This window comes from Triplophysa rosa, linkage group LG25, assembly GCF_024868665.1.
Source record: "Triplophysa rosa linkage group LG25, Trosa_1v2, whole genome shotgun sequence".
Classification (NCBI taxonomy): Eukaryota; Metazoa; Chordata; class Actinopteri; order Cypriniformes; family Nemacheilidae; genus Triplophysa; species Triplophysa rosa.
Window position 1 is genome coordinate 13,332,167 of NC_079914.1, and position 26,853 is coordinate 13,359,019.

General features: G+C 39.9%; 3 protein-coding genes across 3 annotated transcripts; 1 reads left to right on the forward strand and 2 right to left on the reverse strand.

The window, feature by feature from the left end:
* On the forward strand, positions 1 to 20,526 carry timm13 (translocase of inner mitochondrial membrane 13 homolog (yeast)). The gene is made up of 5 exons (XM_057325676.1): positions 1 to 161; positions 16,139 to 16,191; positions 18,619 to 18,894; positions 19,414 to 19,482; positions 19,569 to 20,526. Exons 3-5 carry the CDS (start codon positions 18,778 to 18,780, stop codon positions 19,665 to 19,667), a joined length of 285 nt encoding a protein of 94 aa, XP_057181659.1. The 5' UTR covers positions 1 to 161; positions 16,139 to 16,191; positions 18,619 to 18,777; the 3' UTR covers positions 19,668 to 20,526.
* Positions 8,136 to 17,695, reverse strand: enc3 (ectodermal-neural cortex 3). The gene is made up of 3 exons (XM_057325675.1): positions 16,981 to 17,695; positions 13,883 to 15,680; positions 8,136 to 9,585 (listed from the first exon to the last, which is right to left on the reverse strand). The coding sequence occupies exon 2, from the start codon at positions 15,671 to 15,673 to the stop codon at positions 13,904 to 13,906; it is 1,770 nt and encodes a 589-aa protein (XP_057181658.1). The 5' UTR covers positions 15,674 to 15,680; positions 16,981 to 17,695; the 3' UTR covers positions 8,136 to 9,585; positions 13,883 to 13,903.
* A 208-nt stretch (positions 20,527 to 20,734) lies between the features above and the next one.
* Positions 20,735 to 26,321, reverse strand: tmprss9 (transmembrane serine protease 9). Its single transcript, XM_057325674.1, has 15 exons — positions 26,212 to 26,321; positions 25,399 to 25,570; positions 25,129 to 25,256; positions 24,853 to 24,920; positions 24,600 to 24,775; positions 24,355 to 24,396; positions 24,146 to 24,259; positions 23,425 to 23,590; positions 23,053 to 23,327; positions 22,711 to 22,853; positions 22,247 to 22,631; positions 21,707 to 21,875; positions 21,355 to 21,620; positions 21,146 to 21,282; positions 20,735 to 20,932 (listed from the first exon to the last, which is right to left on the reverse strand). The coding sequence occupies exons 2-15, from the start codon at positions 25,523 to 25,525 to the stop codon at positions 20,771 to 20,773; spliced, it is 2,358 nt and encodes a 785-aa protein (XP_057181657.1). The 5' UTR covers positions 25,526 to 25,570; positions 26,212 to 26,321; the 3' UTR covers positions 20,735 to 20,770.
* Between the last annotated feature and the right edge of the window lie 532 nt (positions 26,322 to 26,853).

Consider the following 26,853-nt stretch of genomic DNA (forward strand, 5'->3'; position numbering starts at 1 on the left):
GTTCTGGCCCGGTTTCACAGAGACGCGACGCAGCCGACTCAACAGAACCTGGTGGCCGTCTCTCGTCTCGGGCAGTTTTAATTGCAGTGTTGGGTCGAAACACGACTATTCCCATGTGTTGTGGCTTTCGTTTTATCCAGCCCGGATCTGACAGCAGCGAGGTATGCAACTCTTTACAGATGATGTCTCCTGCTTTTGTCTCTGTAATTGTTTTCTTTCCATCCGTGTCCTGTGCTTCGCTCATTTTAGTTTTCCTTCCATCCCAGACAAGCGTCTGAAGTCATGTCACTTTTTAATTGTAGTTATTTTAAGCAGACTTCTCCGGCCACAAACGAAAACAAACCCGGGTCCCGTCGCGCCGTTCGTTTGTCTTTCTGGCTGTAAAATAGTTGGAATTCAGGCGCGCTTCTCTGAGAAGAATTCTGATGAGAAAATAATTCATAGTACAGAAGTAAAACAAGAAATACGAGTATGATATATGGATCCTGATAGACTTTTTTCAGACTCAAAACTGTTTTCCTTGGAGTCTCGAGTCTGGTATGAACGGTAACGGATTGTGAGATACAGACACTGTCCGAATTTACTGTTTGTTAACCTAAATCAAATGCTGTATTTTCTTCAACATTCTTGTGGCATTTATTTCAATTTATTACACTTAGCACTGAAATACTTCATTTTGATTGGTCAGTTGATGCGTTTTTTTAACATAAACAGCTGGCAAAATTGAAAACAGTCCGCCAGTCATTTTGACCGGTACTACTTATGTTTTATGTATTACTCCGCGGCCTCTTTTTGTCATTCCAGGTTTGAACTGGTCCCAAATGAGGTAATAAAACATTTAAAATCAATATATTAATAAACATGATAAGGTTTGTGGCTGTTTGTTATTGCGAAATGGATTAAATGTCATTTTAATGGTTTCGACTACAATACCAATATGGACACCATTGCAACCATTACAAAATTATTTTATGTAGTGTGCTCTGGGCCTTATTTGAATAGGATTTAATGGTGTTTTGTTTGTTCCCATCAGCCAGATAACATCCCATTAGTATCACCAACACATTACCAGTAGAGACCCACAGACACCATTGCAGTTTCCATTAAAACCAATACAATTCCCATTATAACCATTGTTTTAGCATGGGAGTCTAAACTCTTTTCACCAGCACGAGCAACCAGTCTGTTGGTTGTGTAACAGCTTTGCAACGTCTAGACGACTTATGTCTCTCGAAACACATGCAGGTCTCGCTGACCCCATAAAAGTATTGTATTTTTTTGGGCACTGTGTCCATGGAAACGACTTTTGTCTTTATGGCCTTTCCATAATGGACTTAGAAGACCAGGGGCCGGTTACATAAACTGCTTAGACTAGTCTTAGAAGTTAGTCATCTGATTTTTTTCTTCAAGACTGGTCATAACTTCTTCAAGCCAGTTACAAAGGTAGATTGGTCTAGTTGAAATGTGAAAAGAAAGACTGATTAGTCCAAATTAATTGCTAGTCAGTGAGACTAGTGGTTAAGACACAGTCTTAACTTAGCGGCTAAGTTTATGCAACTGGCCCCAGGTCTTCTACAGCCAATAAAAAAACACTTCTCATGAATGAAGTTATTGTTCTGTTTATCTGCAAGAATAGCAAAATATGTCTAGGCAGATAAGGTTGCAGATGGGTGATAGCGCGCAACAACGTGCACTGTTTATTCGTACGTGTTTAGAGGTGTAATCCAACAAAGTGGCCTGCTCAGAATGTGCCGTCACAGTCAAATCTTTGTGTATTTAGTTACAGGGCGGCAAGTCTTTTTTGGGGCGTGTGTGTGCTCGGCAGTCTTTGATTACAAACGCTGATACACGCTTGATTTTGTGCCAAATATTTCATGAAAAAAGTTGTATAGAGCTACGATTCCTGCCAGGCTGTATGATCTTTAAATGTCAGTATTGAAAATAGCTGAGATATTAATAACCCTGACGATTGATATCGTGTTAACACTGGTTTTGTGGTCCAGGGTCACATATGTGTCTTAAGTAGCACGGGAACATTTTTAGTTATAGCCACGAATACATTGTATGGGTCAAAATGATCTATTTTTCTGATATGCCAAAGATCATTAGGATATTGAGTAAAGATCATGTTCCATAAAGATATTTTGTAAATTTCCTACAGTAAATATGTCACAACTTTATTTTTGTGAGTGATATGCTATGCAAAGGACTTCATTTGGACAACTTCAAAGGCGATTTTCTCAATATTGTGTTTTTTTGCACCCTCAGATTCCAGATATTCAAATAACTGCATCTTGACCAAATATCGTCCTATCCTAATAAACCATGCATAAATGGAAAGCTTATTTATTCAGCTTTCAGAAGATTGACCCTTAAGACTAGTTTTGATGTCCAGGGTCACGTATAGAGCTCCGGCAGTCACATGACCTATTCTGTTTACACCGCCATCCTGGCAGGCAAGAACAGCCGGGAGCAAATATGAAATGAATGGCGCCAGCATGAGTTTCAAGACAACAGACTTCACTGCGCACTTTAATTCAAAAACATAGACCTGTGCATAGCCAAACTTAATAGATTAAACAAAACAGGTCGCGATAATGCCCCGGGGTGCTTTCAATAAGTATCAATAAAGAAACTGATCAATTTCCTGACCGGCAGGATCCTAAACAACTACCTCTTCAACTTTATATCGTCTAACTCCTGAGACTCTTTAAAAGCCAGATTTTTTTTCTGAAATTGATGTGAATTTTTGTAATGGTTATTCAACTTTGGAGTCTGCCGGCTTTAACCTGCTTTGTCGTCATTGGAAGGGTAAGTCAACTGTGTTGTTGGCTAACGTAATCGACCCTAGCTGTCCTTGCTTGTAGGTAACCAGCATAGCTATATCGCTGCAGGTTAAACATTCCCAAAAAACTAAATGACCTTCCATTGAAGCCATGGGTGGGGGTCAGATACGATGGGGCTGGACTAGGCGAGTGCTACTCTCATATGTGTCTTGTTAAGTATTTGGCAGCATAACGACAGAGAGGAAGAGATATCGGTGAAATGTGTTTGTTAGCACGTTTATTGCAGTTAATCATTTAATCGGGGATTCGGGATCCTTAGGAATATGATAAAATGATTTGCCCTTTGCTTTCCCCCGCCTGTTCTGGCATCCTGGCGCACAGCAGCTGTCCACCATGTTAAAATTGTACGTCTATACAGCCTGGTTTTAAATTATTGTCAATACAAACGCTACAGCCGCTCTAGCGCTCTCCAGAATGCCTGCCAAAATGGCGGAGTTCAGATTGCGTGACGTCAACCTCTGGGGCTCTATAGTATTATAATATCATCATAAAAAAACTCTCTCTGCTTCTCTCCACTGATATTTTGAAAAAAGGAAAACACAAAATAAACCAAATAAAAGACGTATTTAATTGATAGCATTATACATTTATTTCCCCAGCAGATACATCGTTGCCGTGAAATCTTTTGCAGCAATATTCTTGTATTCAAAATCTGATATCGGTGTGCAAATTGAAGGCTATAAAACCAAATATATTGTTCGCTACACATTGGCTCTCATTCATACAACACTAGCCAAGTCAAATTTGTTGGTAAAGCCATGTTTCACTAAATGTCAAAATTATCGAAATTGACTCGAGGTTCATAAAATCTATTTCTGACTCGTAGTCATTTTTGCTTTAATTCCACAACCATTTCATAACGATTTACACAAAGATGGACCATTTGGCAGTAACACGACGTGATGTTAGGTGCGCATCAGATGGTGCAAAAATCAGCAGTCACAGAAAGACGGTACATCCCCGCTCGCAGCTGCATCATTAACCCTGCTAGTGATCGAGGCTGACACCCCAACACCCCGGAGACGTGTGCAGACGGACGCCTCACTTCCTTTTGTTGTATTATTCATCGTGATGTCACTTTCTGAGTGCCTTTTGAGTTGAGTGGCCGGTAATTATCAACCGGGCCAGTATCAGGATGGGCGCAAACGCCATCTGCCACACCCGCTTTCCAATGAAAAGGTCCAATTATGACTCTCAGATTTGGATGCGTCTCTGCGTAGATGTTGCGACTCCTTCAAATATCTCAAATTCTATCTCTTTGCTAGAAATAACTTGAATCCTTTTCTTTGCAAGCAAACAAGAGGCATTATGGTGATGATGAAATATTTGATGAGGCATGCATCCAAACATGCAAAGCATCCCTGGAATGAATGCGATTGACTGTTGTGGCGTGTTTCCACGGCGACAGGCCGTTGTCTTTATCAGCAATTGAGCAAAAGGGTAAAGAATTCGCCTCCCACATGGGAACACAATAGATTTTGCAACATTCTTTTGAATGTTGAAGAAATAAGCCTCGAGATGACGAAATTATTCAAAACAAGAAAAAAGTTGGAGAAAACAAACAAAAAATCATCGTAATTGTGCGTTTTCTGTGCATCTTTCTAGTTATTCCACGTGCAACCTACTAACGTATGGCTCCAACCTCATATTAATATCCATTTTTATTATGAATGCAAAATTGTAGTGTACTAAAAATCATACGTTGATGATAATAACAAAAAGCAAAGGATTATTTTTCACCATAACTCTTCCGGCCAAGCGACAAGCAAATCATACTGGTGAAAGGATCCCTTTGTTCACCTACAGATTTGAGAAACGTTATTGAATTCAATGCTACGCCTCAACCTGAGGCCATCGGCCACACAGAGCCGAACATCAAAGCGGCCTCCTCACATAATGCATTCACTGTTAATATAGGCCTGACAGTAGACCTGTCTGTAAAGCCCCCCCAACCCAAGCGTTCAGAGTAATTACTTCATTGTGTAAACAGTGATTACTGTTTTCTCTCTGAACGCCGTTCATCTATTCTGTTTGTTACTGTCGGAACGCTCACGGCTCGGGTTTACAGGCTCAGATTTCTGCACAATTATTTTCACAAATGACTTTCTTATTTCATGGCAACTCAACAAAAGGTGTTTTAGCAGGGCGGATGGATGATGCCACATCTCTTTTGTGTTTAATGCCGAACGATGTGTTTCGCTGAGAGATTGATGTTTTCTCGCATGTCAAAGCGTGTTAGTTTACGTGAGCTTTTCCTGCCTCATATTCATATGTAAACTGATCATTCATTAACAAGTCAGGTTATTTAAATACCATTTTTTAATGTTTACTTGCACAAAGATAAATTCAATTAGATTCTTGTTGGTTTGCAGCAAGAAAGGCCTACCCGGAAGATGTGAACCCAGCTGACAAAAAGATGTTTTAAAAACGTTTTTCTAACATTCACGTTATGTTATAAAAACGTTATTTCAGAATGCTTGACCCATACCAATAAAGTACATCAGAATAAGTTTTTAGAATGTTTAGCAATAACGTAAAAATGGATTAAATGATCTTTAAACAATACTACCAGAACGTTTTCTGATAACTAAGAACACTTAGAAATCGTTTAGAATTCTGTGAATGTTCCTTGTTAGGTCTGAATGTACTTTCAGTGGAACATGATAAATTATTACTCATTATACCGCAATTATTTTTGCTATATTTACTCTCATAACAAAAGATAATCGAATGAATTTAGTTATGTAAGTCATGTTAAACTAGGCGTTAATGTCATAAAAGTTTAACAGTGTTGCTTAACACACCTTGTGGTTTGTGGTACGTAGATGCCATATCACTCTTAAAAAAGACATTTTCTAAACCGTTCTTTGGCTGTATGGTTCCATAAAGCACAAACTGGGGCGAACAGTTTTATGTCATTTCGTAGAATTGATGTAATCAAAGAAATAAAGCTATCAACTAATAGAATGTATTAATTAATTGAATTAAGAATTGCGTAATTTAATGTCTTTGTTTGAAATAAAATTCAAGTTTGCTTTGGGTTTTGAGACAACTGACGTTTTGTTGCACTAAAGGTTTTTGGAGTAGAAAAAGGTACAAAGGAAAGAACCTTTGACTGCAAGATCCTTTGGAAACCAGAGAGCGAAGAACCCTTTTTAGAGTGGCTCATTCCAGTTTAACCGTGGGGCTTGACGATACCACAAGTGCCATTCATGTTCTTAACAGATTACATCTCAACTCAAAGTTCCTTCTTGGAATTCACAAAGATGAACCTCTAAGCACTGGGGATCTGCATTTCAATCTGTTTGTAGTTGTGGACGGCCTCCGTTTCATCGGTTTGTGTCTAAACTTAACCTTTGCATTGCTTTGACTTGTCTAGCAACATTAACAAAAACAGATTTAACCTGTTTATGGCATTTTTTTAAAAAGTGGGGATGTAGCTTCAATGGTTGGGTAATGAACCTCACCGCCTAAGGCTTCTACTTTTCCGAGCGTAAACGAGATGTAAATCGCAAATGATGCCCCTGTGAGGCGCAATAACATTTTCATTAGTTCATTTACTGGATTCCAAAGTGGTGGCCGGTTGAAAGGACGCCGTTGGCACCGCCCTCGAGGTAATATCTCAACGGGGTGCAGCGTTTGGAAGCCCATTCTCCAGTAATTTGGGATCTTTGTGTTCATGGAGACCCCCAGCTGCACGCATCCGCCCGGCAGACACACACCAGTATTTGGGCGAAGGGGGGTTGGAGAGTGACCCCTTCCGACCCCTTCCCCCCTGTGTCCGTTCCACCCCAGTGCGCCCTTTCGGCTGAGGGTCACAACAACAGGCAGTAACCAACTACACACACAGAAGCCGACTACGCCACCCGGCCCCTTTCTGTACACTTTGTGGCCACCAGGACCCCCACCACCCCACCCCATTGGTCAGTCTTTTGTCTTCTGCCAAGTTTCAACCGTTTATTTATGCGTGGAGCATTAACTGCGTTGCCGGCAGAATCTTTTTGAGTTTTCGGTTTTTAATTTTGCATGACAAAGGCGCTTTTGACCAGTCTCGGCAGCCAGGCACAAAAAGCCCGCTCGCACACACAAATCCCGCCAGAAACTCTTTGAAAGGAAGATGTTCCCGCGTGCCTTTTTGTGTTTTGCCGCATTCATTCGACTATTCCCCATCTGCGCTTGCACCTGAATGCCGCTGTGCTTCGACACGCTCGCCTGGAAGAAATTAAGTGTGATGACTCAAGTTGTTAAAGGCACAAATTTTTGCTAAATGTTTTGCACAAATCTGTTATTCCTCTTCCCAGCAATGCACAATGGCAGATTTGAACTTCATTCAAGAATGCTCCTTATATTATGTACAATAAATTTAGGCAAAAATCAACTAAATGTAATCTTTAAACATTATATTATCACGGTATTTATTACACTCCCAAAGGCTGCGGTAGTTTCAAATGATTTCTCTCATTTTTTTCCACAAAGACATCTGTCTGGAAAGGCCAGTTTTCCTCCCCATGGGAGAGCACCCAGCTGTTTTCGGGATTTTTCCCGTCTGGCATCTTTCTCCGCCGTGTCTGATGGGGTCTGTTAGTGCACGGGTGCGTGCCTTTTGACCTCCACATGCATATTTTATTCAAAGTCGTCTGCCAGGCATCAGGCCAGCGTTTACGAAAGCAACTTCCCGCTTTGCAACCCGAATCATTTTTCTCAATCAGTGTCTTTATCAATGAGTCTCTTGGAGCTCAGCCATGTGTTTGATTTGACTGCGACTGAATTACTTTAGGGAACTAGGAAATGACATCACTGCTGAAAAAACAAACAAACAATGGAAACTATCGTAGAATGTCTCATTTTAATGGTTATAATTGGAATTGTATTGGTTTTAATGGAAACTATAATGGTCTCTGTGGGTCCTGCTAATGAGTTGAATTCTAGTTTGTAGTTTTCTGTCTGTTTGCCATCAATTGGCATTTCCAGTGAAAGCACCTGCTCTGGTATGACTGGAATGAGCCGGTGCCACAACATGCAGAACCCACACCCTTCTCAAACAAGATCTGGACAACGGCGCTGTTGGGTCGTAAAATGTGTTTGACGTTTCGCTACAGGTTTCTTTAGCAGCTGGAAATCGCTGTGGTTGAGATCGACTCCAAGACCTGAAATGACTGGGTGTGACTGAATTCCGATGAATTTATCTAGCAAGTTGTGAAAGCTTGTAGACGTTTCTTGACACAGGTTGACTCATCTGCTATGGTACACGATCCTACGTTTGCAAACAACGACTATACACAAGTCAACTCTTATTTTTACAAATAGTTTATTTTAACAATGAAAAAACATCACACACTGTTGTCTGAAACATGCTTGAAACAGTAATATTTGGTGCGACAGGAAACAAGACCCGTGTTCAGGACAGACAGACATATACGAAAAACTAAAAACAGTGATATCAAAAAGTCAAAATGAACAAAATTAAGACATTGTACATGAAAATAAAGAACATCTTGAAATTTAGCTGGTAACATCTGTGCTGCTTTACTTTGGCCTAAAGCAACACATTCTAAAGTCTAGCGTTTAAAGACACACCCTTATGGGCATACATGACTGTTCAACAGTGAGAAGGACAGCGTCTCAACAAAATGTGCAAAATCGACATACAAATAAAATAAAATAAGACTTCACAAATATACATAAAACAATGTTCAAAGCTACATGTACGGCAACAGTTAGGAAGTTAGATTTTAGTACAACTTCAGAACAGTTTAGTCAACAGCGAACGTTTGGCACAAAACCATTAGGAAGAAATCCAAACAGCTTTAATAGTTGAAACCAACCTAGAATTAAAGCGTGTCAATGAATGTCATTCACATTGTAAACTACGTGTTATTCAATAGTCGGTGAATCTCAAGAAAACTTTTCACACCATCAAAACGAATAAATTGTGCATCATATTTCGAGACTGTCACATTTTTAAAACTTTATAAAATGTTCATTGCCTCCTATTTTTAATTTTTTCCTATTTCTTTTTCAAATGAGCATAAATTTAATGGAAGTACAACAAAGATAACCTTGATGTAGAAATCCAACTTTTTTCCATTCAAAATATTAGACAACTTGGCTTTTGTTTTTTGGAGTGAAATATCTCACAGACACTTTCTTGAGACACACCTAGTCAGGCTATTCATCTAGTACTATAGTTAAAATACAGTGCAGATCAGTGTTGTGAAAATTCCTACACGACATATTCGACGATCAAGGCAACAACAGAGACATTATTCTACATCAAAGGCAGCACGGCCTGACAAAACAATTCTTTACAGTTCTAAGTACATTTTCTCGTTCAAAGATCCTCCTGTGAAGTTTGCAAAGCTGAGCGACCGTAGGCAACGTAAATATTCACATTCATAGGATCCGTGTGAGCGAGCGCACTTTATCGCTTAAAATCTAAAGCAGTCGCATTTGTGAAACTTCACGGTAGAAATAACTCGGGTTAATGAGTAAAGTCTGAATTTCAATTCGTTCACAGTGTTTCTGCATTTCGGCTACAGTCAAACGCTTCTGGGCATAGGTCAGAACTGCATGGTGAAGTAAGCTCAGATGGGCTCTGGTTGCCATGGTTATCCTTCCACTCGCCCTGACCTTTGGGTTCCAGCGCGAGGTCCATGTGAATGGGGAGAAAAATCGCCTCCCCCGGCATTCCGGAGCCTCTTGGGGGGCACTCGAGTGCATTCCAGAGAGCGGCGGAGATCTAAAGACGCAAAAAGAGAGAATTAGTTACACATGTTGAGAAATTCACATGGTTTACCTTCACATTCCTGTGTGAAACTGACCGCATGACGACACGTTTCGGTCAGTTGGGTAAAATATCAGTGGCATGTCAACAAGATCTTTCGAAAAGAGTAGATGGAGTAGATAAAATATTGTGTCTTGAATTAAACTTTTACAAATGTAAACTTTAAGCACAAACTGCAAATCTGAAAATTCGAACTGGAATTCCTGTGTCCAAATATTGGGCCTGCGATTAATTTCCGCACAGCATGTTTTACAAGCTTTTTATTTTTCTATTAAATGCGTTTCATGTCCTGAAAGCCCATGAAATCCATTAGGATCAAGGTTTTTGGTCAAAGTTAGTCACGGTTTGGCCCGTTGTACCCAATTACCACTTTCACAACATGTTTTACCACCGCCTATAAAACAAGCGGTTTCTTTACATCAACGTTTGGACATTTTAACCATTTAAAGGGACAGTTCACCCAAAAATTCTTTCATCGTTTACTCACATACTTAAACCTGTATGACTTTCTTTCTTCAGCAGAACACAAAAGAAGACATTTTAATGAATGTTGGAAAACGAACAACACTGAACCCCATTGACTTCCATTGTATAGACACACAACCACCGAGACATTTCTCAAAATATCTTCTTTTGTGTTCAACAGAAGAACGAGTCATACACAGATTTTCAATGACATGAGGATGACTAAACGATGACAGAATTTGAGTTTTTGGGTAAACTATCCCTTTAAAAGTGTAACATAGCAAAGTTATCTTTCTTTAATCAATAAACGTTTGCACATAGGGCTATTCAGATATATTAACATCAGTTCAAGGTTCAAATGCCATGCACACAGCATTTACGGTCTCGACATGGCGTCTGCTCACTGAGGAACACAACAAGCCAGCAGAATTAAAAATACCTGACAGCTATCACTGTTTCACAGGTACAGCAGCTTCAGACGGTTTTAGCTTTACGTTATTTCTGGGTGGCATGGCAGACGCTTTATTTAAAGAAGCCGAGATGGGATGCCATACACAAACCACATGGATCTCAGCAGGGTCAACAAGCTCTTCGCTGTTGCGTAAGTGACTGAGTTCCAGAGCGTTCGAGCTCCGCTTAAGCGAGGGTCACTGGTTTCGCCTTTCTTAACCAGAAGCAGGGCAGGTGACCTCTGCCCCGGTTTTCATCCCTTAAAAAATCCATTAAAGCGAGTCTCAAAGCCCTGACGCATGCCTGGGATTCAATCGGCTTGTGTTTATTAGATCCTTATCACCTAGAGCAGTCAGAAAGTGTAAATCCTTTTTTAAATAAGCAACATTGTATTATTGGAATCATTTTAGTTTTACTAGAACTTTGCACTACGCTACTTGTATTACAGTTTAGCGTTTTGTATAAAAAGTAAATATTAAAAATGATTTGTATATATGCAATAATCAAAGCTGCAATTTGTAACGTTTGCTCTGTATCACCACCTGTTTAACACATAAAATTGAAGGTTTCTTTACATACGTCTTTTTTTATGTGCATTCCAGTCAAATGAAGTTTAACTGATATTTTCCACAAAAACGTGCCCAGCAGCTCAACTCATAAATCATTATTATACGGAGCAACTTTTCTTGTACTACAAACAAAATCAGTAACTTCTTTAAACTTTTTTCACTTTTTTTTGATTGCAGCTAGAACATTTATTTTTTACACTTTTTTTGTAATATTATTTAATTTTAATAAATAATAATAAAATAGCGTTAAAAGTTAAAATATTATTTTTAGTTAAATGTTTTAGTTAATAGTTAAAATACAATTTTAATAAATAGTTAAACATATAGAAAAAAAACAATTTTGCTTATAGTAAATAAATAAAGTACTTTGTCAACAAACTATCACATGATTTACCATCTCTTGGTCTTAGCTGACAGCTTCGGCGTCTGTAATGAGGGTCGCAGGGGTGAAATAATGACAGCTGCAATTTGCCGTAATCGTGCAATTCATCCGATTGATTTTGAGAAAGGCTTATTTACCGAGTCGATACCAAATCAACACCTCATTTATTAGTTAACGCCTACTGGTCTCTCAATATTCTAGCCATGTTTATTAATGAGCAAGAGTTATTACTTTGAGCGGGTTATATAACTAACATTCATTGACAGGAAGGGGCATAAACCATAAATTTTTATTTTCTTTTGCATAATACGTTCCGCAGAACTAGGCTCTAATTGAACTACCAAGAATACTGTTTTTCAGCTTGTGTGCCCCCGGCATGAGAACACAAAGGCAGCCTGTATACCCGTCTCAACCTTTTAACCTCTTTTGATGTACGAATATTACGCAATTCTGATTAATTACAGCAATAAGCGGGCGCGGTGGGCGCGCGGGTAGACAGCCCGTTTCATCTATTCACGACTGGTAACCAATATGAAGCCTTTATGTTATTCAATTTCATTGTGGAGGTTCCCCTTCCGGGGACAAAGAAGTGAATGCAGTTCGATTAACTTTATGCAAATAGAGCAGAGCCTCAGGGCTGCAGAAACTCCACGCGTGTGTCTCGCAAGGAGGCTGGACGCAGATGCTAAAATAAAAGATCTTTCTGTGAGCTTTTAAAATGTCAGGCATTAATAAAACATTAGTATTGACCGTGAGGGTCACCGTTGCCCGCCCTCTCCAAGCTTCACGGATAATAAAGCCGTCTGCAAAGCCACTGACCCTTGGCCTAGATCAGGTGTGTCATATAACAAACACAGTCTCACAATGGACGTGTGCCAGTAAATACAGTCTGTTCTGCGAGACCAAAGAGTAATCGGACCTTAATAACTTCCTCTTTGCTGCTCATGTTACAGTTTGGTTTGGTAGCCTTGCCAACTAGATAAGACTAAACTACCCGTGTAATAAAAAAAACTAGCGATTATTCCCACAAGTGAACAAGTTGTGCTAAAATGTACTTTCATCGTGTACAGGTAATGCAATGTTGATTTAGAAAAATACTTTGCATATTGGTTAAATCGCTTTCCATTGTATTACAGACACGGTCTCAGGAGTTAATTATACTAACCCAAAGTCAAACAATGAATCATCGCCCTGACATGCAACGACAATTGGAAAGACTAAAGCTCTCGGTGTTTAAATGGGCGTGACTGAATCGGTAAGAAAATATTTGAGCAGAAGCATGTCTGCACCTTTAGCGCAACGTATGGACAACGTATGGGGTGTAAATATGGTTTGGATATCAAAAAGATTTTCGTTCCTCGCCCCTTTTAAAAAGCTGACAGCTTCTGAAGTCTATCCTTAGTTAAGAAGCGAAGAATATAGCTACACCCTACTCTGCATTCCTCACACCACTGTTTCTAACAAGCCTGTGTACAAAGAAAGTCAAGGACAAATTAGTGCCATTCACAAGACTTCACCATTTTCACTCTGACAACAGGATGAAATAAACCTGTCCCCTGCAAGCATACTGATCTAGGGTCTTGCAGGCTCCTCTTTGCTCGTCTCCACCCAGACCATCTGTTTAGTATTGAGAAAGAGCAAACAACAGTTCCCCTAGGCCTCTATCCATTAAGTCTACGCTGGGCTCTAAGTACCACGCTGTTAGTGTGCTAAACAGGACAAGCTGTTTTGCAAGACAACCTAGCGACTGTTTTACGATGCACCTTGATATGATTCTTCTTCGAATAGCACGCTTAAACTTTTTCTAGCTAGGACCCGTCTGAGAATAAATTGAGCACATTGAATGATATAAGGGGTAGTGTCCATCCTCAAGTCTTCCTGCCAAACACTGGCTATAAACCTCAAACAAACACACCTTCCCTAAACATGACTCCATCTGTGATCCCATTGTTTGAGCCATGTGTACGCTTGTGAGAGCAATGCACTGGCCCTGGCATTACTTTTAAGAAAAGACAGAAGATTTGTAAACATCTTTTTGGCAAGACAGTGTGTAAAAATATGATCTCGGTCCCAACAAAAGACAGTATAACGTCGGAACCTGATCCTGCTGGAAGCATTTGGGAAGTCTGTGAGCCCTAGAGTGAAGCTTTTAGTCTGTAATTTGTGCCGCCACATTCCTTTTAAACGATTAAGCAACACTTCATTTTTATTTGACACCCAACAGCACTAATTAGGGGTAGAGATTATTCATCGACGCATAAAATTACGGTTTTGCACATCTGAGAGATCTGGGACCGTCTATTTTCGCTCTTTTATATTGATTATATATGATTAGCAATGCATCAACAATAACATTGGCTGTAATGGTGTATGGGGCAATGCTTACCTAAAAGAAGTTGAATTTTCTTCAAGATGGAAGATACTTCCAGGTGCTGACGAATGCGGTCGGGATAAGTGAATAAGGTACACTGGTTACACTGTCCCATGAGTCTGTGGATGGGTCATAGCAGTCCAAGGTTTTACACCTCTGCGCCCCAAAGTAGCCCCCGACCACATACAGCCGATTCCCAGATGCCACCGCATGACAGCTGATTCTTTTGGAAGTGACGTCGCTGAACTTGGTCCACTGGAACGTCTCGCTGTTGAAGCGATAAGCTGAGCTCGCCGAGAACTCCGTGTCTCCGCCGATGACCACGACGTGGTTGCCGACGACCGCCGCTGCTGTGTAGCGCCAAAGCTGAGGACAAGTTGCAGGCACGGTCCACCTGTTCTCACACGGGTCAAAGCACTGAACCTTGGGATACTTGTCCCGGTTGACACTAGTCCCACCAAAAGCAAACAGTTTGTTTTTAGCACCAACAACAGCAGCGTTGCTGACGCCCTCTCGAAGAGGAGCTACTAACGTCCACTTGTTGGATTGTGGGTTGTATTGTTCAACTTGTTTGAGAGACACAGATGGGGATGCGGGAAACGATCCCGTTTGAGATGTGTGTCCACCAACAACATACAAGATGTGGTCAAGTTCCGCTGAACCGTGTCCGAATCTAGCCACGTGCATTGGTGCAGCCTTGGACCATTCGTCGTGAAGGGTGTCGTAGACCCAAACGTCTTTTGAAGCCCCGTTTTCAGACCCTCGACCGCCAGTGACGTACACCTTGCAGCCGATAGCACACGCGCTACATTCTTTGCGAGGGCTGGGGAGGTCCGTTTTGGGTGTGATCTCCTTCGATTTGTGATCGATCATGTAAACTTTGTCACACATGAACGTTTGGCCACCTAGGAGCAGAAGGGCTTGGCTGACCTTTCGGGGTCGAGCGCAGAAGCCCGTGACAACTCCGTCGTTCTGAAGTATCTTCATTTTGCAACGGACAGCATCTTCCACAATCTCGCGGCCCACCTTGTGTCCCATGACGAGCTCCTCAGACGCGACGTTCTTCAGCAAGTAGGTCTCCGGCAGCAGCGCAAGGCGGACGCACCGAAGGAGGTCAGGAAGGTCAAGATGTCTCCTCCCAATGTCTGCTCGTACCCAGTCAATAACAGCCTCGTACACAATACTTTCATCTTCTACCTCCAATTCTTCACTAAAAACGAGCTCTTGGACTTTATCTTTTGGCAGGCTTAAGAAGTCCTCCGTGTGGTACAGATTAGCAAAATTAGCCAAGCACATCTGCCAAGAAAGTTCGTACAGCCTCATGCACTGATGGGCATCAGACAGAAGCATCATCCCGAGGCAATTCGATGGATGCAGGTTCTTCTCCAAAAACTCGGCGGTGGCATCTCTTATGTCAAGGAACTGGAGCATATCGCTGGCCTCCAGCAGGGACTCAGCATTTTCTTCATTGATGATGACCCGCGAAGAGTAGGCGTAGTCGAGCAGAAGCTCCAGCACCTCTGGGTGCAAAGAGTCGTGAAAGTTGACCTCGGCGTCGCGGCTCTCCTTCAGACCCCCGCTGAACATGGCCTCAAAGTAGCGGCTGCATGACGCCAGCACAGCCCTGTGGCACGGGAATGCCTGCCGGCCAGCTCGCAGGACTACGTCGGTGAAGAGACGCCGCTGGCGGAGGAGGTTGAGCTGGGTGAGCAGGCTGTCCGCGTGTGACGTCTTGTGGAACAGATGGATGTTCATGGACCCGGCGCTTGACCTTGACTTTCGGTTTTCGTGATTACTGACAGACATCTTTGAACTGCACAAAACACAAACTAAACGTTAGTTTAGATTAGTTATCTTCATAGATCTTATTGTGAGGGCTCAAATCACTAGTACCACCCAAAAATAACCTTCAATATCCAATTTATATTATTAAAAAGGTTACTGTTGTTAGATGGGAGACTACACTTGAAACCCATAATTGTTTGTTAAACAGCAATAAAATGTTCTAGTGTTTTATTTATCTTCAGTGTTCACCTTCTGTGCATTTCGTTCATTACAAGGGTTAATGATTTACCTCCCACCTCTTTGATCTTTGATAACGTTTCGGCTTTTAGTGATCATTTCAGTTATCCATAAAACATCTCACCCAACCGCACGCATGAACCGAGAAACTTTATCGCCTAGTAGTAAAATAATTTACATTTATGCATTCAGCAGACGCTTTTATTCATTTCAATCTCTTATTTATATCAATCTGTACATTTTTTTCAGTATGTGTGTTCCCTGGGGATCAAAGCCAAGACCTGAATTCTCTACCAGTTAAGGTACAGGAACAAAATAATGAAACACAAATGTCATACTGATGTTGTGTAAAATACAAGTTTTACCGTGTATTATGTATGCACATAATAGACGAATTTGGAAAAGATCAGAAACAGCTGACAAGATCTTCAAAAGCCCTTACACAGCAAAACATGATCTTATCAAAAATGTATCAACCAAGATTCTTACATTCACTATTGGTTACCATGATTTGCCCTTAAAATACTTAAGTTACTGCAAGTGCAACAACCTCTATCATGAAAAAGTACTAAAATACACGTGAATACTAAAGTACACTTAGGAAATGAATATTAATATATTGTAGTATAATAAAAACCGTAGCACTCACGAAAAATGCTGTGATAAGTGTTTACTACAGTAAACTATTTTTGATCCGTATCATAGTAACACAGTTTATTCACAATAATTCACAATAGTTAATATGACAGAATGCTGTAGTATACATTATCAAAAGTACAGTTATTACTATAATATGCTGCAGTATACTAATATTACAGTTTGTACAATATTACAGTTATACTACAGTTTACTATAGTAAATAATAAAGTATACTTTAACAACTTATTTACAGAATATTTTTATCAATTTACGTGAGACAGAGTACATGCTAAAAAATAAAATTATCGCACACCGTAAACATAAAGAACGTTAAGACACGGAGCAAAGTGACCTGTTGTGGTGCGTTAAGAAAAAGTACGTAACGATATTAGTTGTAGACACAGAACGTGTAGCACGCTTAAAAAGAAAGTATGTAAGAAGCACGAGCTCACCGTATTTCTTATCCACACTCGGATCTTCACAGCACGCATTCGTCTTCAAAGTGTTGGCGCTTTAAAACTTCTCGTTCGACGGTTTCAGTGGTAACATTTCTCGTCACGAGACTTACGTTTTCTCCTCGAGCTGCCTGTTACACACTGGCGAACATTACAACTGTGCTTTCAGTATTGAGTACGCGTGGATCGCAGTGGCTCCGCCTCTTTCCGCGTGTCCGAGCGGAGGAGGTGATCTCAGGACGTGTTTTATTAGTCATCAGAAGTGTTTGAGGAGAATGAGTAAGATGCACGTGAATGTGCAAGCACTAGCAAACACAACGAATGCATGGTGCAGGCATAGAGATGTTAATTCTTGTAAGAATTGACTGTAAAATCAGCAATATCCACAGAATGCGACATCAAATGTATATTTTTGAAAAAGAGCATAGAGTATTTGTGCCAGTAAATCCCCACGTAGGAAAATACTGTAGTTTACTTTAGTATAGTGTAATAAAATGCAGTATACTAAGTATTTTTTGTACTTAATTTTTGTACTTTGTTAATGTGTCCTATAGTGAATTGTAAACTGTAGTAAATGCTGTTGTATACTCTAATATTTACTACTTGCGAATTGTACTACAGTTTGCTATAGTTGTAAATACTAACGTATACTACATATTTTTTTCCATTTGGGTTCAGGAGCTGATTGGTTAAAATCTTTTTAGACATGACTCTATAATCTGATTTGGTCTTGGAATGTGTTTTACATAAATATTAAGATCAGAAATAAATATTAAATACAATTATATTGCAAATGTTTAAATAAAAATTATTATTATTATTATCATCACACAATATTTGGAATTTATTAAAAGATTAACAAAAATAGAAGTCACGTTTTAATTAAAAATTGAAAAACATTTTTTTGATGGCACCGTATCCTAACACGTAAACGTAGCCTACAAATATGGTAATCATATATACATATTAATGCGCCGTGGTACCATCCGATACATGATACCACAATACTTTTGTTGTAATGGTATCGAGTCTCATTTCATAATGGTATTTAGTATCGGTCTCACAATGTTTGCTTTTCAACACAGTTAAGACAGGAAACGCATGATTGTCATACTTTGCATTTTCCTCTTAGGCAAGTTGTTGTGCAACCAACCCAAACCTTTGTGAATGAGCAGCTACTGTACTGACTGTAAATTACTGCCAACAAATGTCTAATAAAGTTATTAAAGCACATTGTTCTTTAGATAAATATTCGTGTATTTGCATGAAAAATATAATTATGAATAATGAACCAATAGAATAGACAAAACACTTGTTTTGGCATGTTTGTAATATCTTTTAGATGGAGCGCCACCTACTGTACAAATACGGCAAGTCTATTTTATTAACTGGTTTGAGGATGTTTTTTTAACGTCAGAAATGCTATTCTTTGAAGTATCATATAAATATCTTCGTACATGAACATTTTACTTTTTTCATGTAACGTTATTGTTTTGGCGTTTAATATTTTGCATTGGGAGCCAACAATAAGCAAAGCTACGTAGTAAATATTAGTTGGTAATTCATGTAAATAAATGATAACACATTAATTATTATTATTGTTAGTTATAATGTATTTTTGTTTTATTTATTTAGTACTATTTGTGCGTGTGAACTTCATTTCCCAGAAGTCAACAGTACGGATGTCTTCGAGTGCGCTTCCGGTTCATCTCAAGGGCAAAACTATCACATGTGCCGAAGCGACACAGAATTTAATATCTCCGGGCCAGTTTTATTATATCAATAGTTTATAAAATGGACAGTTTTGGTTCAGATTTTTCTTCAGGCTCGTCTGGTAAAATGGACACCGGCACTATAATGGAACAAGTCAAAGTTCAGATCGCGGTTGCTAATGCACAAGAGCTGCTGCAGGTTTGTGACTTCAACCTATTCAGCTTTATCATTTGCTTTCTGAATAAATTATATGAACTAATTTCAGTGTGCCTTTTTAAATGAATAGATCTGCGTGTTGTATTCTTAGCCATTGTACAGCATAATGTGGGAGCATACGGTATACCACGGTACACGACTTTAGGACAATTGTCAATAGTTTTATGTAATATACGTTAACTTTTTCATATTGATTAATATTTGCTTTACCGTAAATACCGTGTTGATATGTGGTTATCGTACCCTTACGAGAATGACTAATAATTTAACTGTAATAACTAGTTTAATTGTATATAAACCATAGTAACCACATATGGACTATGGTGTCGCCACAGTAACCATGGTATTTGTCATGATAATAAGTACAGATTTGCCATGATAATACATACTGATTTAAAGGCCGTCTTAAATGGTCAGCAGTTGTCATAAAGAAGTCATACATCAAATTACATAAAAAAACTTGATTACATGGCCTCTAATTGTATTTGTCTTGCATTGCAGAGAATGACTGACAAATGCTTCAAGAAGTGCATTGGCAAGCCGGGGAGCACGCTGGACAATTCCGAACAGGTATTTGCATTAAATGCGTATTCACTTTCTATCTTCATGTTTATTTGAGAAAGTATCAAAACATCTCCATCTTTCCCTTTTCGTAGAAATGCATCGCCATGTGCATGGATCGTTATATGGATGCGTGGAACACGGTCTCCCGCGCTTATAATTCCAGATTACAGAGAGAAAGAGCACGCATTTGATGTGAAGATGGTGGCCTGTTCTCCTCTGTGTCGCTCAGGTAGTGATGCTGGACCTCCCCGACAGGTGCATTGGCTCTCTTACCTCAAAACAACAACTGAAGGCTACAGACGGAACCAGGTGCTTGGATTAAAACTTTACACGGACTAATTAAACTTTATTTCGAGGTGTCGAAAACAATGCATATGATATATATTTGTCATGAAATTCTTCACTAGTTCGCATTATGATGGTTATAATGGGTTGATTATTTCTTGCGCTTTAAATTACGTCTAGAATAAGACGAAAGACTAGAATTTTAGCTCTGCCCATTCTGTATTCTGTCAGCAGGTGTCTCTATGTTTAATATCAATGGAAGGTTTCCTCCCCCTGTGTTGGTATCCATTCAGCAAAGAACCATTCAAAACGCAGTGTACCATCTGACCGGATCTGTCGCCCTCAGAGGGGACAGCTCACCTCTGTTCCACAAACCTAGTTCTTTTCACAAAGGGAAGTCTTTGTTGCAATAATTGTAGCTTCTTCACCAGGAGCTGCCAGAAAGTGCTTCTTATCTCTGACAAACAAAACGCATTTGTCAAAGCTGGAGTGTCGCTCGTCTCATTGTCTGTTAGCCACAGTAGCAGGTTTGTTCAGACACCCTCTGCTCATTTACGAACCCCTGTTTAAAAGTAGATCACTTTGTATACAAGCATTTCTTAGACCTGCCTTTGGTTTGGATGCGGAGGCAAACTTTACCGGAGATGTCCTGACAGATTTTGTGTAATTGTCACTCAGCTGTTTTTATGGAATGCCAATAAATACCGTCAAACCAGTCCATTTTTATTGATGATGTTTGTGTCGCATTGACAAAATAAACAGAGACGGATTTATACACAATATTACTTGTCATTTTAGATTTGTACAGAATTGGATTTCATGTGGGCCTTGTTCTCAACCGTCATCATATCCCATCAAGGTTATACTGTATCGTGAACCGATATGCATTGACAATAAATACCAAAAATAAATAACTGACAGTACTTCTTGGTAAGGGTGTCCGTGTGATGCCTGAGGCACCGGGTTTATTTGATCCAGTTGGCTGTGACTCGCATCAAGTCCATCATATTTAAAAAGGGAGGTATGTAGATATCCATTCTCGGACAGCTGTAACACGTATGTAAACCCCCGGGAAGCCGATTCGACCGCAGCCGTGACCCCAGCTGGTCACCCCAGCCAAAAACCACCGACCCTGGGGCTCCCGGCACACCAGAGGACCCCCTGAGTCACCCTGCAAGAGAAAATAAGACATATAAGACATTGGCATGGCATTTAAAAAGTCATCTGAAAACCCAGTGACATGGTTGAATTACATTGGGCTGGGTTACGTAGTCAGCTTAAGAGCCACGGTGGATGTCTTAAGGTGCATAAAAGACTTTAAGTGCAATGAATAACGTTAGTTAAGCACTCATTCACAAGTCAAGAAGTTTTATCCAAAACTCACCATGCATGTGTCCCTAGCACCTTCCATTGATCCAGCGCACATCATGTTGTTGGTAAGTTTAGCACCGTAAGCTGTCTGACAATCCGAATGATCGATGACGCCAACCAGTGCCTTCTGCAGCAAGGTGGTTAGCATCCCTAGTAAGAGATCAAAGTGTAAGATATGATGGACAAAACCTCAAAGATGTTTCCTAAAAGCTCCAAACTCACCGTCTTCCCTAACCGCCCCCCATCCGACGATGTAGCATTCCATCGTTTTCGTGAAGCTGTGCACAGGTGATGGCAAGCACACGCTCTGGATGGTGTAGGACTGCGGAGCCGGGATGGAGATCTCCACCAGGGCCACGTCGAAGTCCATGTTGGTTCTATTGAAACCAGGATGGGGGACGATCCGTTGCACTGGAATGGCTAGTGCGCCCACTCCAGACCAGATGACGGAGCCGAGACTCACCGTCCAGCCGGCGGGATTCAGATCGCTGGTAATGAAAACCCCAAGACATCCAATCAGCTCTTTTCGGGTATTAAAGTCTGAAAGTAGAGCCATGGGTCAACGGTACGTTACCCTCTGAAGCAGTGAGCTGCAGTCACGAGCCATTTACAGTGGATGAGTGTAGCTCCACAGTGATGGGCACGCTGGTATTGCAGACTGCCCACCCAAGGCCATTCGCCTCTCCGAGCAGTGACGCCTCCAATAATCCTCTCCTGGCCAACTGCTGGACGACGGCCACAGACTGCAAAAAGAGACGATCCTTATATAATTGCTCTTTAAGCTAGTTCAATGCTAAAACACTGTAAAATGCTGGGTTGTTACAACCTATTGTTGGGTAACATGTGGACAAAGCCAACGCTTGGGTTACATTTTCCTCGAAAATGTCCATATTTGATGCAAGCATGGGTTGAATCAACCCACCATAGGGTAATTCAAACCCAACTGTTGGGTTTGTCCATATTTGACTTCATTAACTGGACACTCATTGTAGATTCCAAGGAGTCAATCTTTGAAACAGTTTGTGGATGAGATAACTGCCTTTTGTACCATTTTTGACAAACTGTACAACTGTACATCAAAATGACTACCAAATTAACAAAAGTCTCAATTTACCACAGTTATTCTCATCCGCCTCATTGGAGCAATCAGCGACTCCATCACACTCAGGGTTTATCTTGCTGATACACTCTCCTCCGCCACAGTTGTAATTCCCACTGCAATTCCCGGGTGCAGGGTGAAAGTCATTACTGTAAACACCTGGCGATGGTTTCATCGCTTTAACAAGGTGAGCGCCAGTGGTCGCGACGCTGGGGACCGTGGGGACGACGTGAACCGTCTTGGAGTCCGTGTGGCTCAGGATCCAATTTCTGAGTTTGGTGATGCGGGAATAAACCCCAGGCTTGTTGATCTGAGCGCATCCCACGCCCCAGCTCACCACGCCCGCTAGGAAAAAACGTCCGGGGGCCACCTCACATACCAGAGGACCCCCAGAATCTCCCTGAAAGCCAAACACAGTATAAATGACTTTATCGTAGATCAGAAAGTAATGTACTCCAGTAGTTTGTCATAAGGCGTACCTGACAGGAGTCCACCTTCCCTTGAAGAAAACCGGCACACATCATGTTGTTTGTAATGCTTCCTCTGTAAACCGTTGATTTGTTGCAAACTTTTGAATCGATTACTCTCACTATTGCTTTCTGTAATGTATTAGGCACCTCATCTGTTCAAAAACAAAGAGCTCTAGTCATGAAAAAGTCAATAGATGGTACGAAATGGATCTATTATGTATTTGCGACTAACAGTGCATTCAAGATATACAGTTTAGCTTTATGCTCGTTCCCTGGGAATCAAACTCACAACTTTGGGTTGCTAACATAATTCTTTACCAACTGAACTACAGGAACATGTAACACACTCACTTGTGTATTGACTGAGCGCTCCCCAACCAGACACGATGCAGTTCTGTCCCGGACTGAACATATGAGAGGAGGATGGGATGCAGACTGGCTGAACGTAAGGGTTGAGTCTCAAAGGCGTTTCCAACTCCAGTACGGTCACATCGCTGTCAGTGGTCATGGGGTCGTAGTCCGGAGAGACGATCAGGGACTTGATGTTGATCACCGTAGCTTCTCCTTCCTCCCCGCTGACCAGATTGGCTCCCACTAACGCTGTCCAATCGCTCGAGTTGTACTCTCTTTGGTATATAAGGAAGACATATTCAGAAGATATATTGCAATGACGTCTACAGAGGTAGGCGCTATCTGAAGTAGAGTGCAGAAATGCTTTCTTACGTTTCAAAACAGTGAGCGGCGCTGACGAGCCAACGCTCGTTGACGATCGACGCACCGCAGGTATGGCGCCCACGCAGCCGGAGACTGACCTGCCAGGGTAGCTCCCCATGACGAGTGTTCTCACCCCCCACGACACGGTTACCCATGGCTGGACGTGTTCCACAGGCTAAAAACAATGAAGATCAGAGAAAAGCATTTTGATATTCTAAAACAAAAAAATGCTCAAAGAAATATCCCATAATTTATAATTATTCTTTTTTTTTTATTTCCATGCTGATTTTTGTATCTTCTATTTGTGCTATACTACTTATTTTTTGTAAACCTAATTTGAAACAATGCACAATTGTGATAATTGCTATATAAATTAATTTAAACGGAATATTTTATCATATTAATTTATAAAAATTTTAACACATTTTATTATAAAAGTAATAGCACTTATATGCTGTGTGATTTAAATATCATAGCAATACTTAGTTTAAAGGTTTATTAAAACGTAAACACCATGAGTATGATATAAAGAAGAAAAAAAATTAAGAAAAAAATACACAAATCCTACAGAAAAAAATAATTTAAAAATCTAAAAATAAATTAAAAATTTGTTGATAATGTTACGGAGATTACATAAACAAATGATTGATTTATTATAGATTTTTCAATTTACAAACATTTTACTATATTTCAATGAAAAATACGTTAGAATAAATATTGTGATACTTACAGCAGTAAGCTTCATCTGAACCGTCTACACAGTCAGATATGAAGTCACACTCAGGGTTGAGCTTTGTGACGCACTCGCCGTTGTCGCATGTGAACGTGTTTACAGGACATTTACCTGCAGAAAACATCAAGACATCCAAGAGCATTGAGCTTTCAATGACAGTCCCAGTATTATCATCAGAGAAAAAATCAAACCAAATTCTGTCTTACTTATGTCATTGCCGATTTCATAGAAGGACTTTCCACTTGCCCCTGAAATAAATAAAAAAAACGCAAAAGTTGTCCAAATTAAATCATTTAGGAGCTTTTTTATGTAGGACATTTATCTGCAAGCGAAACCACTTTAAACCAGCGTAGACCAGCAAAACATTTTCATCAGGTTTAATCTGTTGATCAGTGAAATGAACATATGTCAATGTTATGGTGCTGTTTTTAAACTACTACAGATGTCATACCGAGAAGAATGATGCTCTCGATCTCTCCGTATTCCGGCACAACGATGGGCTTCCCGTTCAACATCGCCTTTAGCCCAGAGCGAAGAAGGTCTTGAATGAAGTTCTCGGTGAACCCCTGGGCTTGGGCAACCCGAAAGACCAAACGAAAAGTGGTCATCACATCCCCGTTGATATTCCTGAAAGGTACAACACAGTTTTTATCAAAAACTTTTATTTGATGACACAATATATATCATTCAATTAAAATACAAACCCATATGCAACTATCTGGCAGTCTGTGAAATGGTTGGCCACTGAAGAGGAGCTAAAAATACTTTTGATCTGTAAATGAGTGAAGACGACATTGTTTAGTTTACCATGTAGTGTATTATACACAATGATATACAATCATACAAATATATAACATAAATATACAAAAAGTAACATTTTAGTACCATGCGTTTTTGAACAATTTTAATGTTTTAAAAGTATTTCTTGTCAGGCCTGTCAGGTGCCAAAATTATTTTATTATAAAGAAAAAAAATTGTACCTTTGCTTTTAGAGTTGAAGACAGAATTATAGAAAATCCTGATGTTTTGTCTTGCAACTCTGCTTCGTAACTGAGGCCTTGTAATTCCACTGTTTCCATAAAATAATGTTCCTCTGCTAATAAGTAAGCTAAGAAAAACAATATAAAACATTATCAGGCATTAAAATATGGGATTGTTTTAGAGCACAGATTATTCAGAAACCTATTTAAGACTCCATAAAATGTCTTAAGAGGACTGTCATGCCGTTTTTAAAACAAAATGATTTGTACCTGTCATGAAGCCCACAGCACCCCCGATGATGAGAAGAATCAGTATGGCTGCTAATGTAACACATCTACACGAGGAACCAAACCGGGATTCTCCCTCAGGCCACTTATTCAAGTCTTTCTTCTCCATTTCAGTCTACACAAAAACCTGCAACCCAACCTGGACACCCAAACTCTACAACACAAGGAAACATGCAGGTGTAAAAAGCAGACAGGTGACCAGATAAAAACTTTCCAGCTCTTCGTTTCAGCTCACAAACACAAACACGTCAAACGTAGAAAAACCTCCCTTGGGTACTAAAAGTGAAAATCATCCCGGTGGGATGCCAACGTATTATTGCATGGGTCATAGAATCACACAATGCAAGGAGTGGCTCTCAAAAGCCAAAACAAACCTTTGCCAATTCAGAAATTTTATATCACAGCAATACAAAGCTTTATGTTACAAAAATAGTTGTTTATTTTAGACGCCACAACAATGATCTCATTACATACGTGCGTGCCAAAAACATAGGATGCCACTGACTATATCATGGAAAAACTGTATTTATATTTTTACATGCAGACAGATTGTGGCATGCATGTGAGCATAACAGTATTATATTTAACTGGATAAATATATTCAAAATAATAAAATAAATGATATAAAAACTACATTTCTGACATCATTCTGTGTGGAGGTTCATTCAAAGTATACAAACAATACTATTGGTTGTACGAGCCACAACCATAAAACAAAAATCTCCTCAAATGTAAATAAAATAGCCATCATCAAAAAATTAATACAAAAGACTAGTTTATAAAAAAGATGCTTACCGTTTCACGCCGCATTTGTTTAACAAAGCAGCTGATCTATAAGTATACGTCCGTAGAAACGCGATGATGTCGGAAACTTTATAGAACGTCGTACCGTAATGCGGTCCGCTCACGTGTGGGCGTGGCTTTACGCAGGTGTCAGCGTAATGTCATCTCTGATTGGTCACTGCTGCAGCATCCGCATAAATATACTTCTTTTCGACAAATAACGCAAATATTAGGGGATAAACGACTTTTCGGAATGCATCAAAGCGATGTCCATTAAAGCACTTCGTTAAATCAACAAAGACTCACCCAGTTGTTAAAGGCTTCAGTAGGATTCAGAGAAACAATGGACTGTTTGTTCTAGTGAGGGGTTAAATGACATAATCTTAAAAAAGTACAACATTTAATAGGAGATTTAGAGACACTTTAAGATTTAGCCTATTTTGTTAGTAGTCATTTTTTATTTCATTTTCTTTTTTAAATAAATAAATACATACGCTCATATTATTGTTTATATTATGCATACATTCAACACCACTTGGTAGGCCTAATGATTTTTTTATTTTCCTATTTTCTTCTTTCTTTTTCTAGCACTATTTTTTCAATATTCTTTTATTTTTAACAATATTTTTAATGTATTTCGCTTTGCTTTATTGT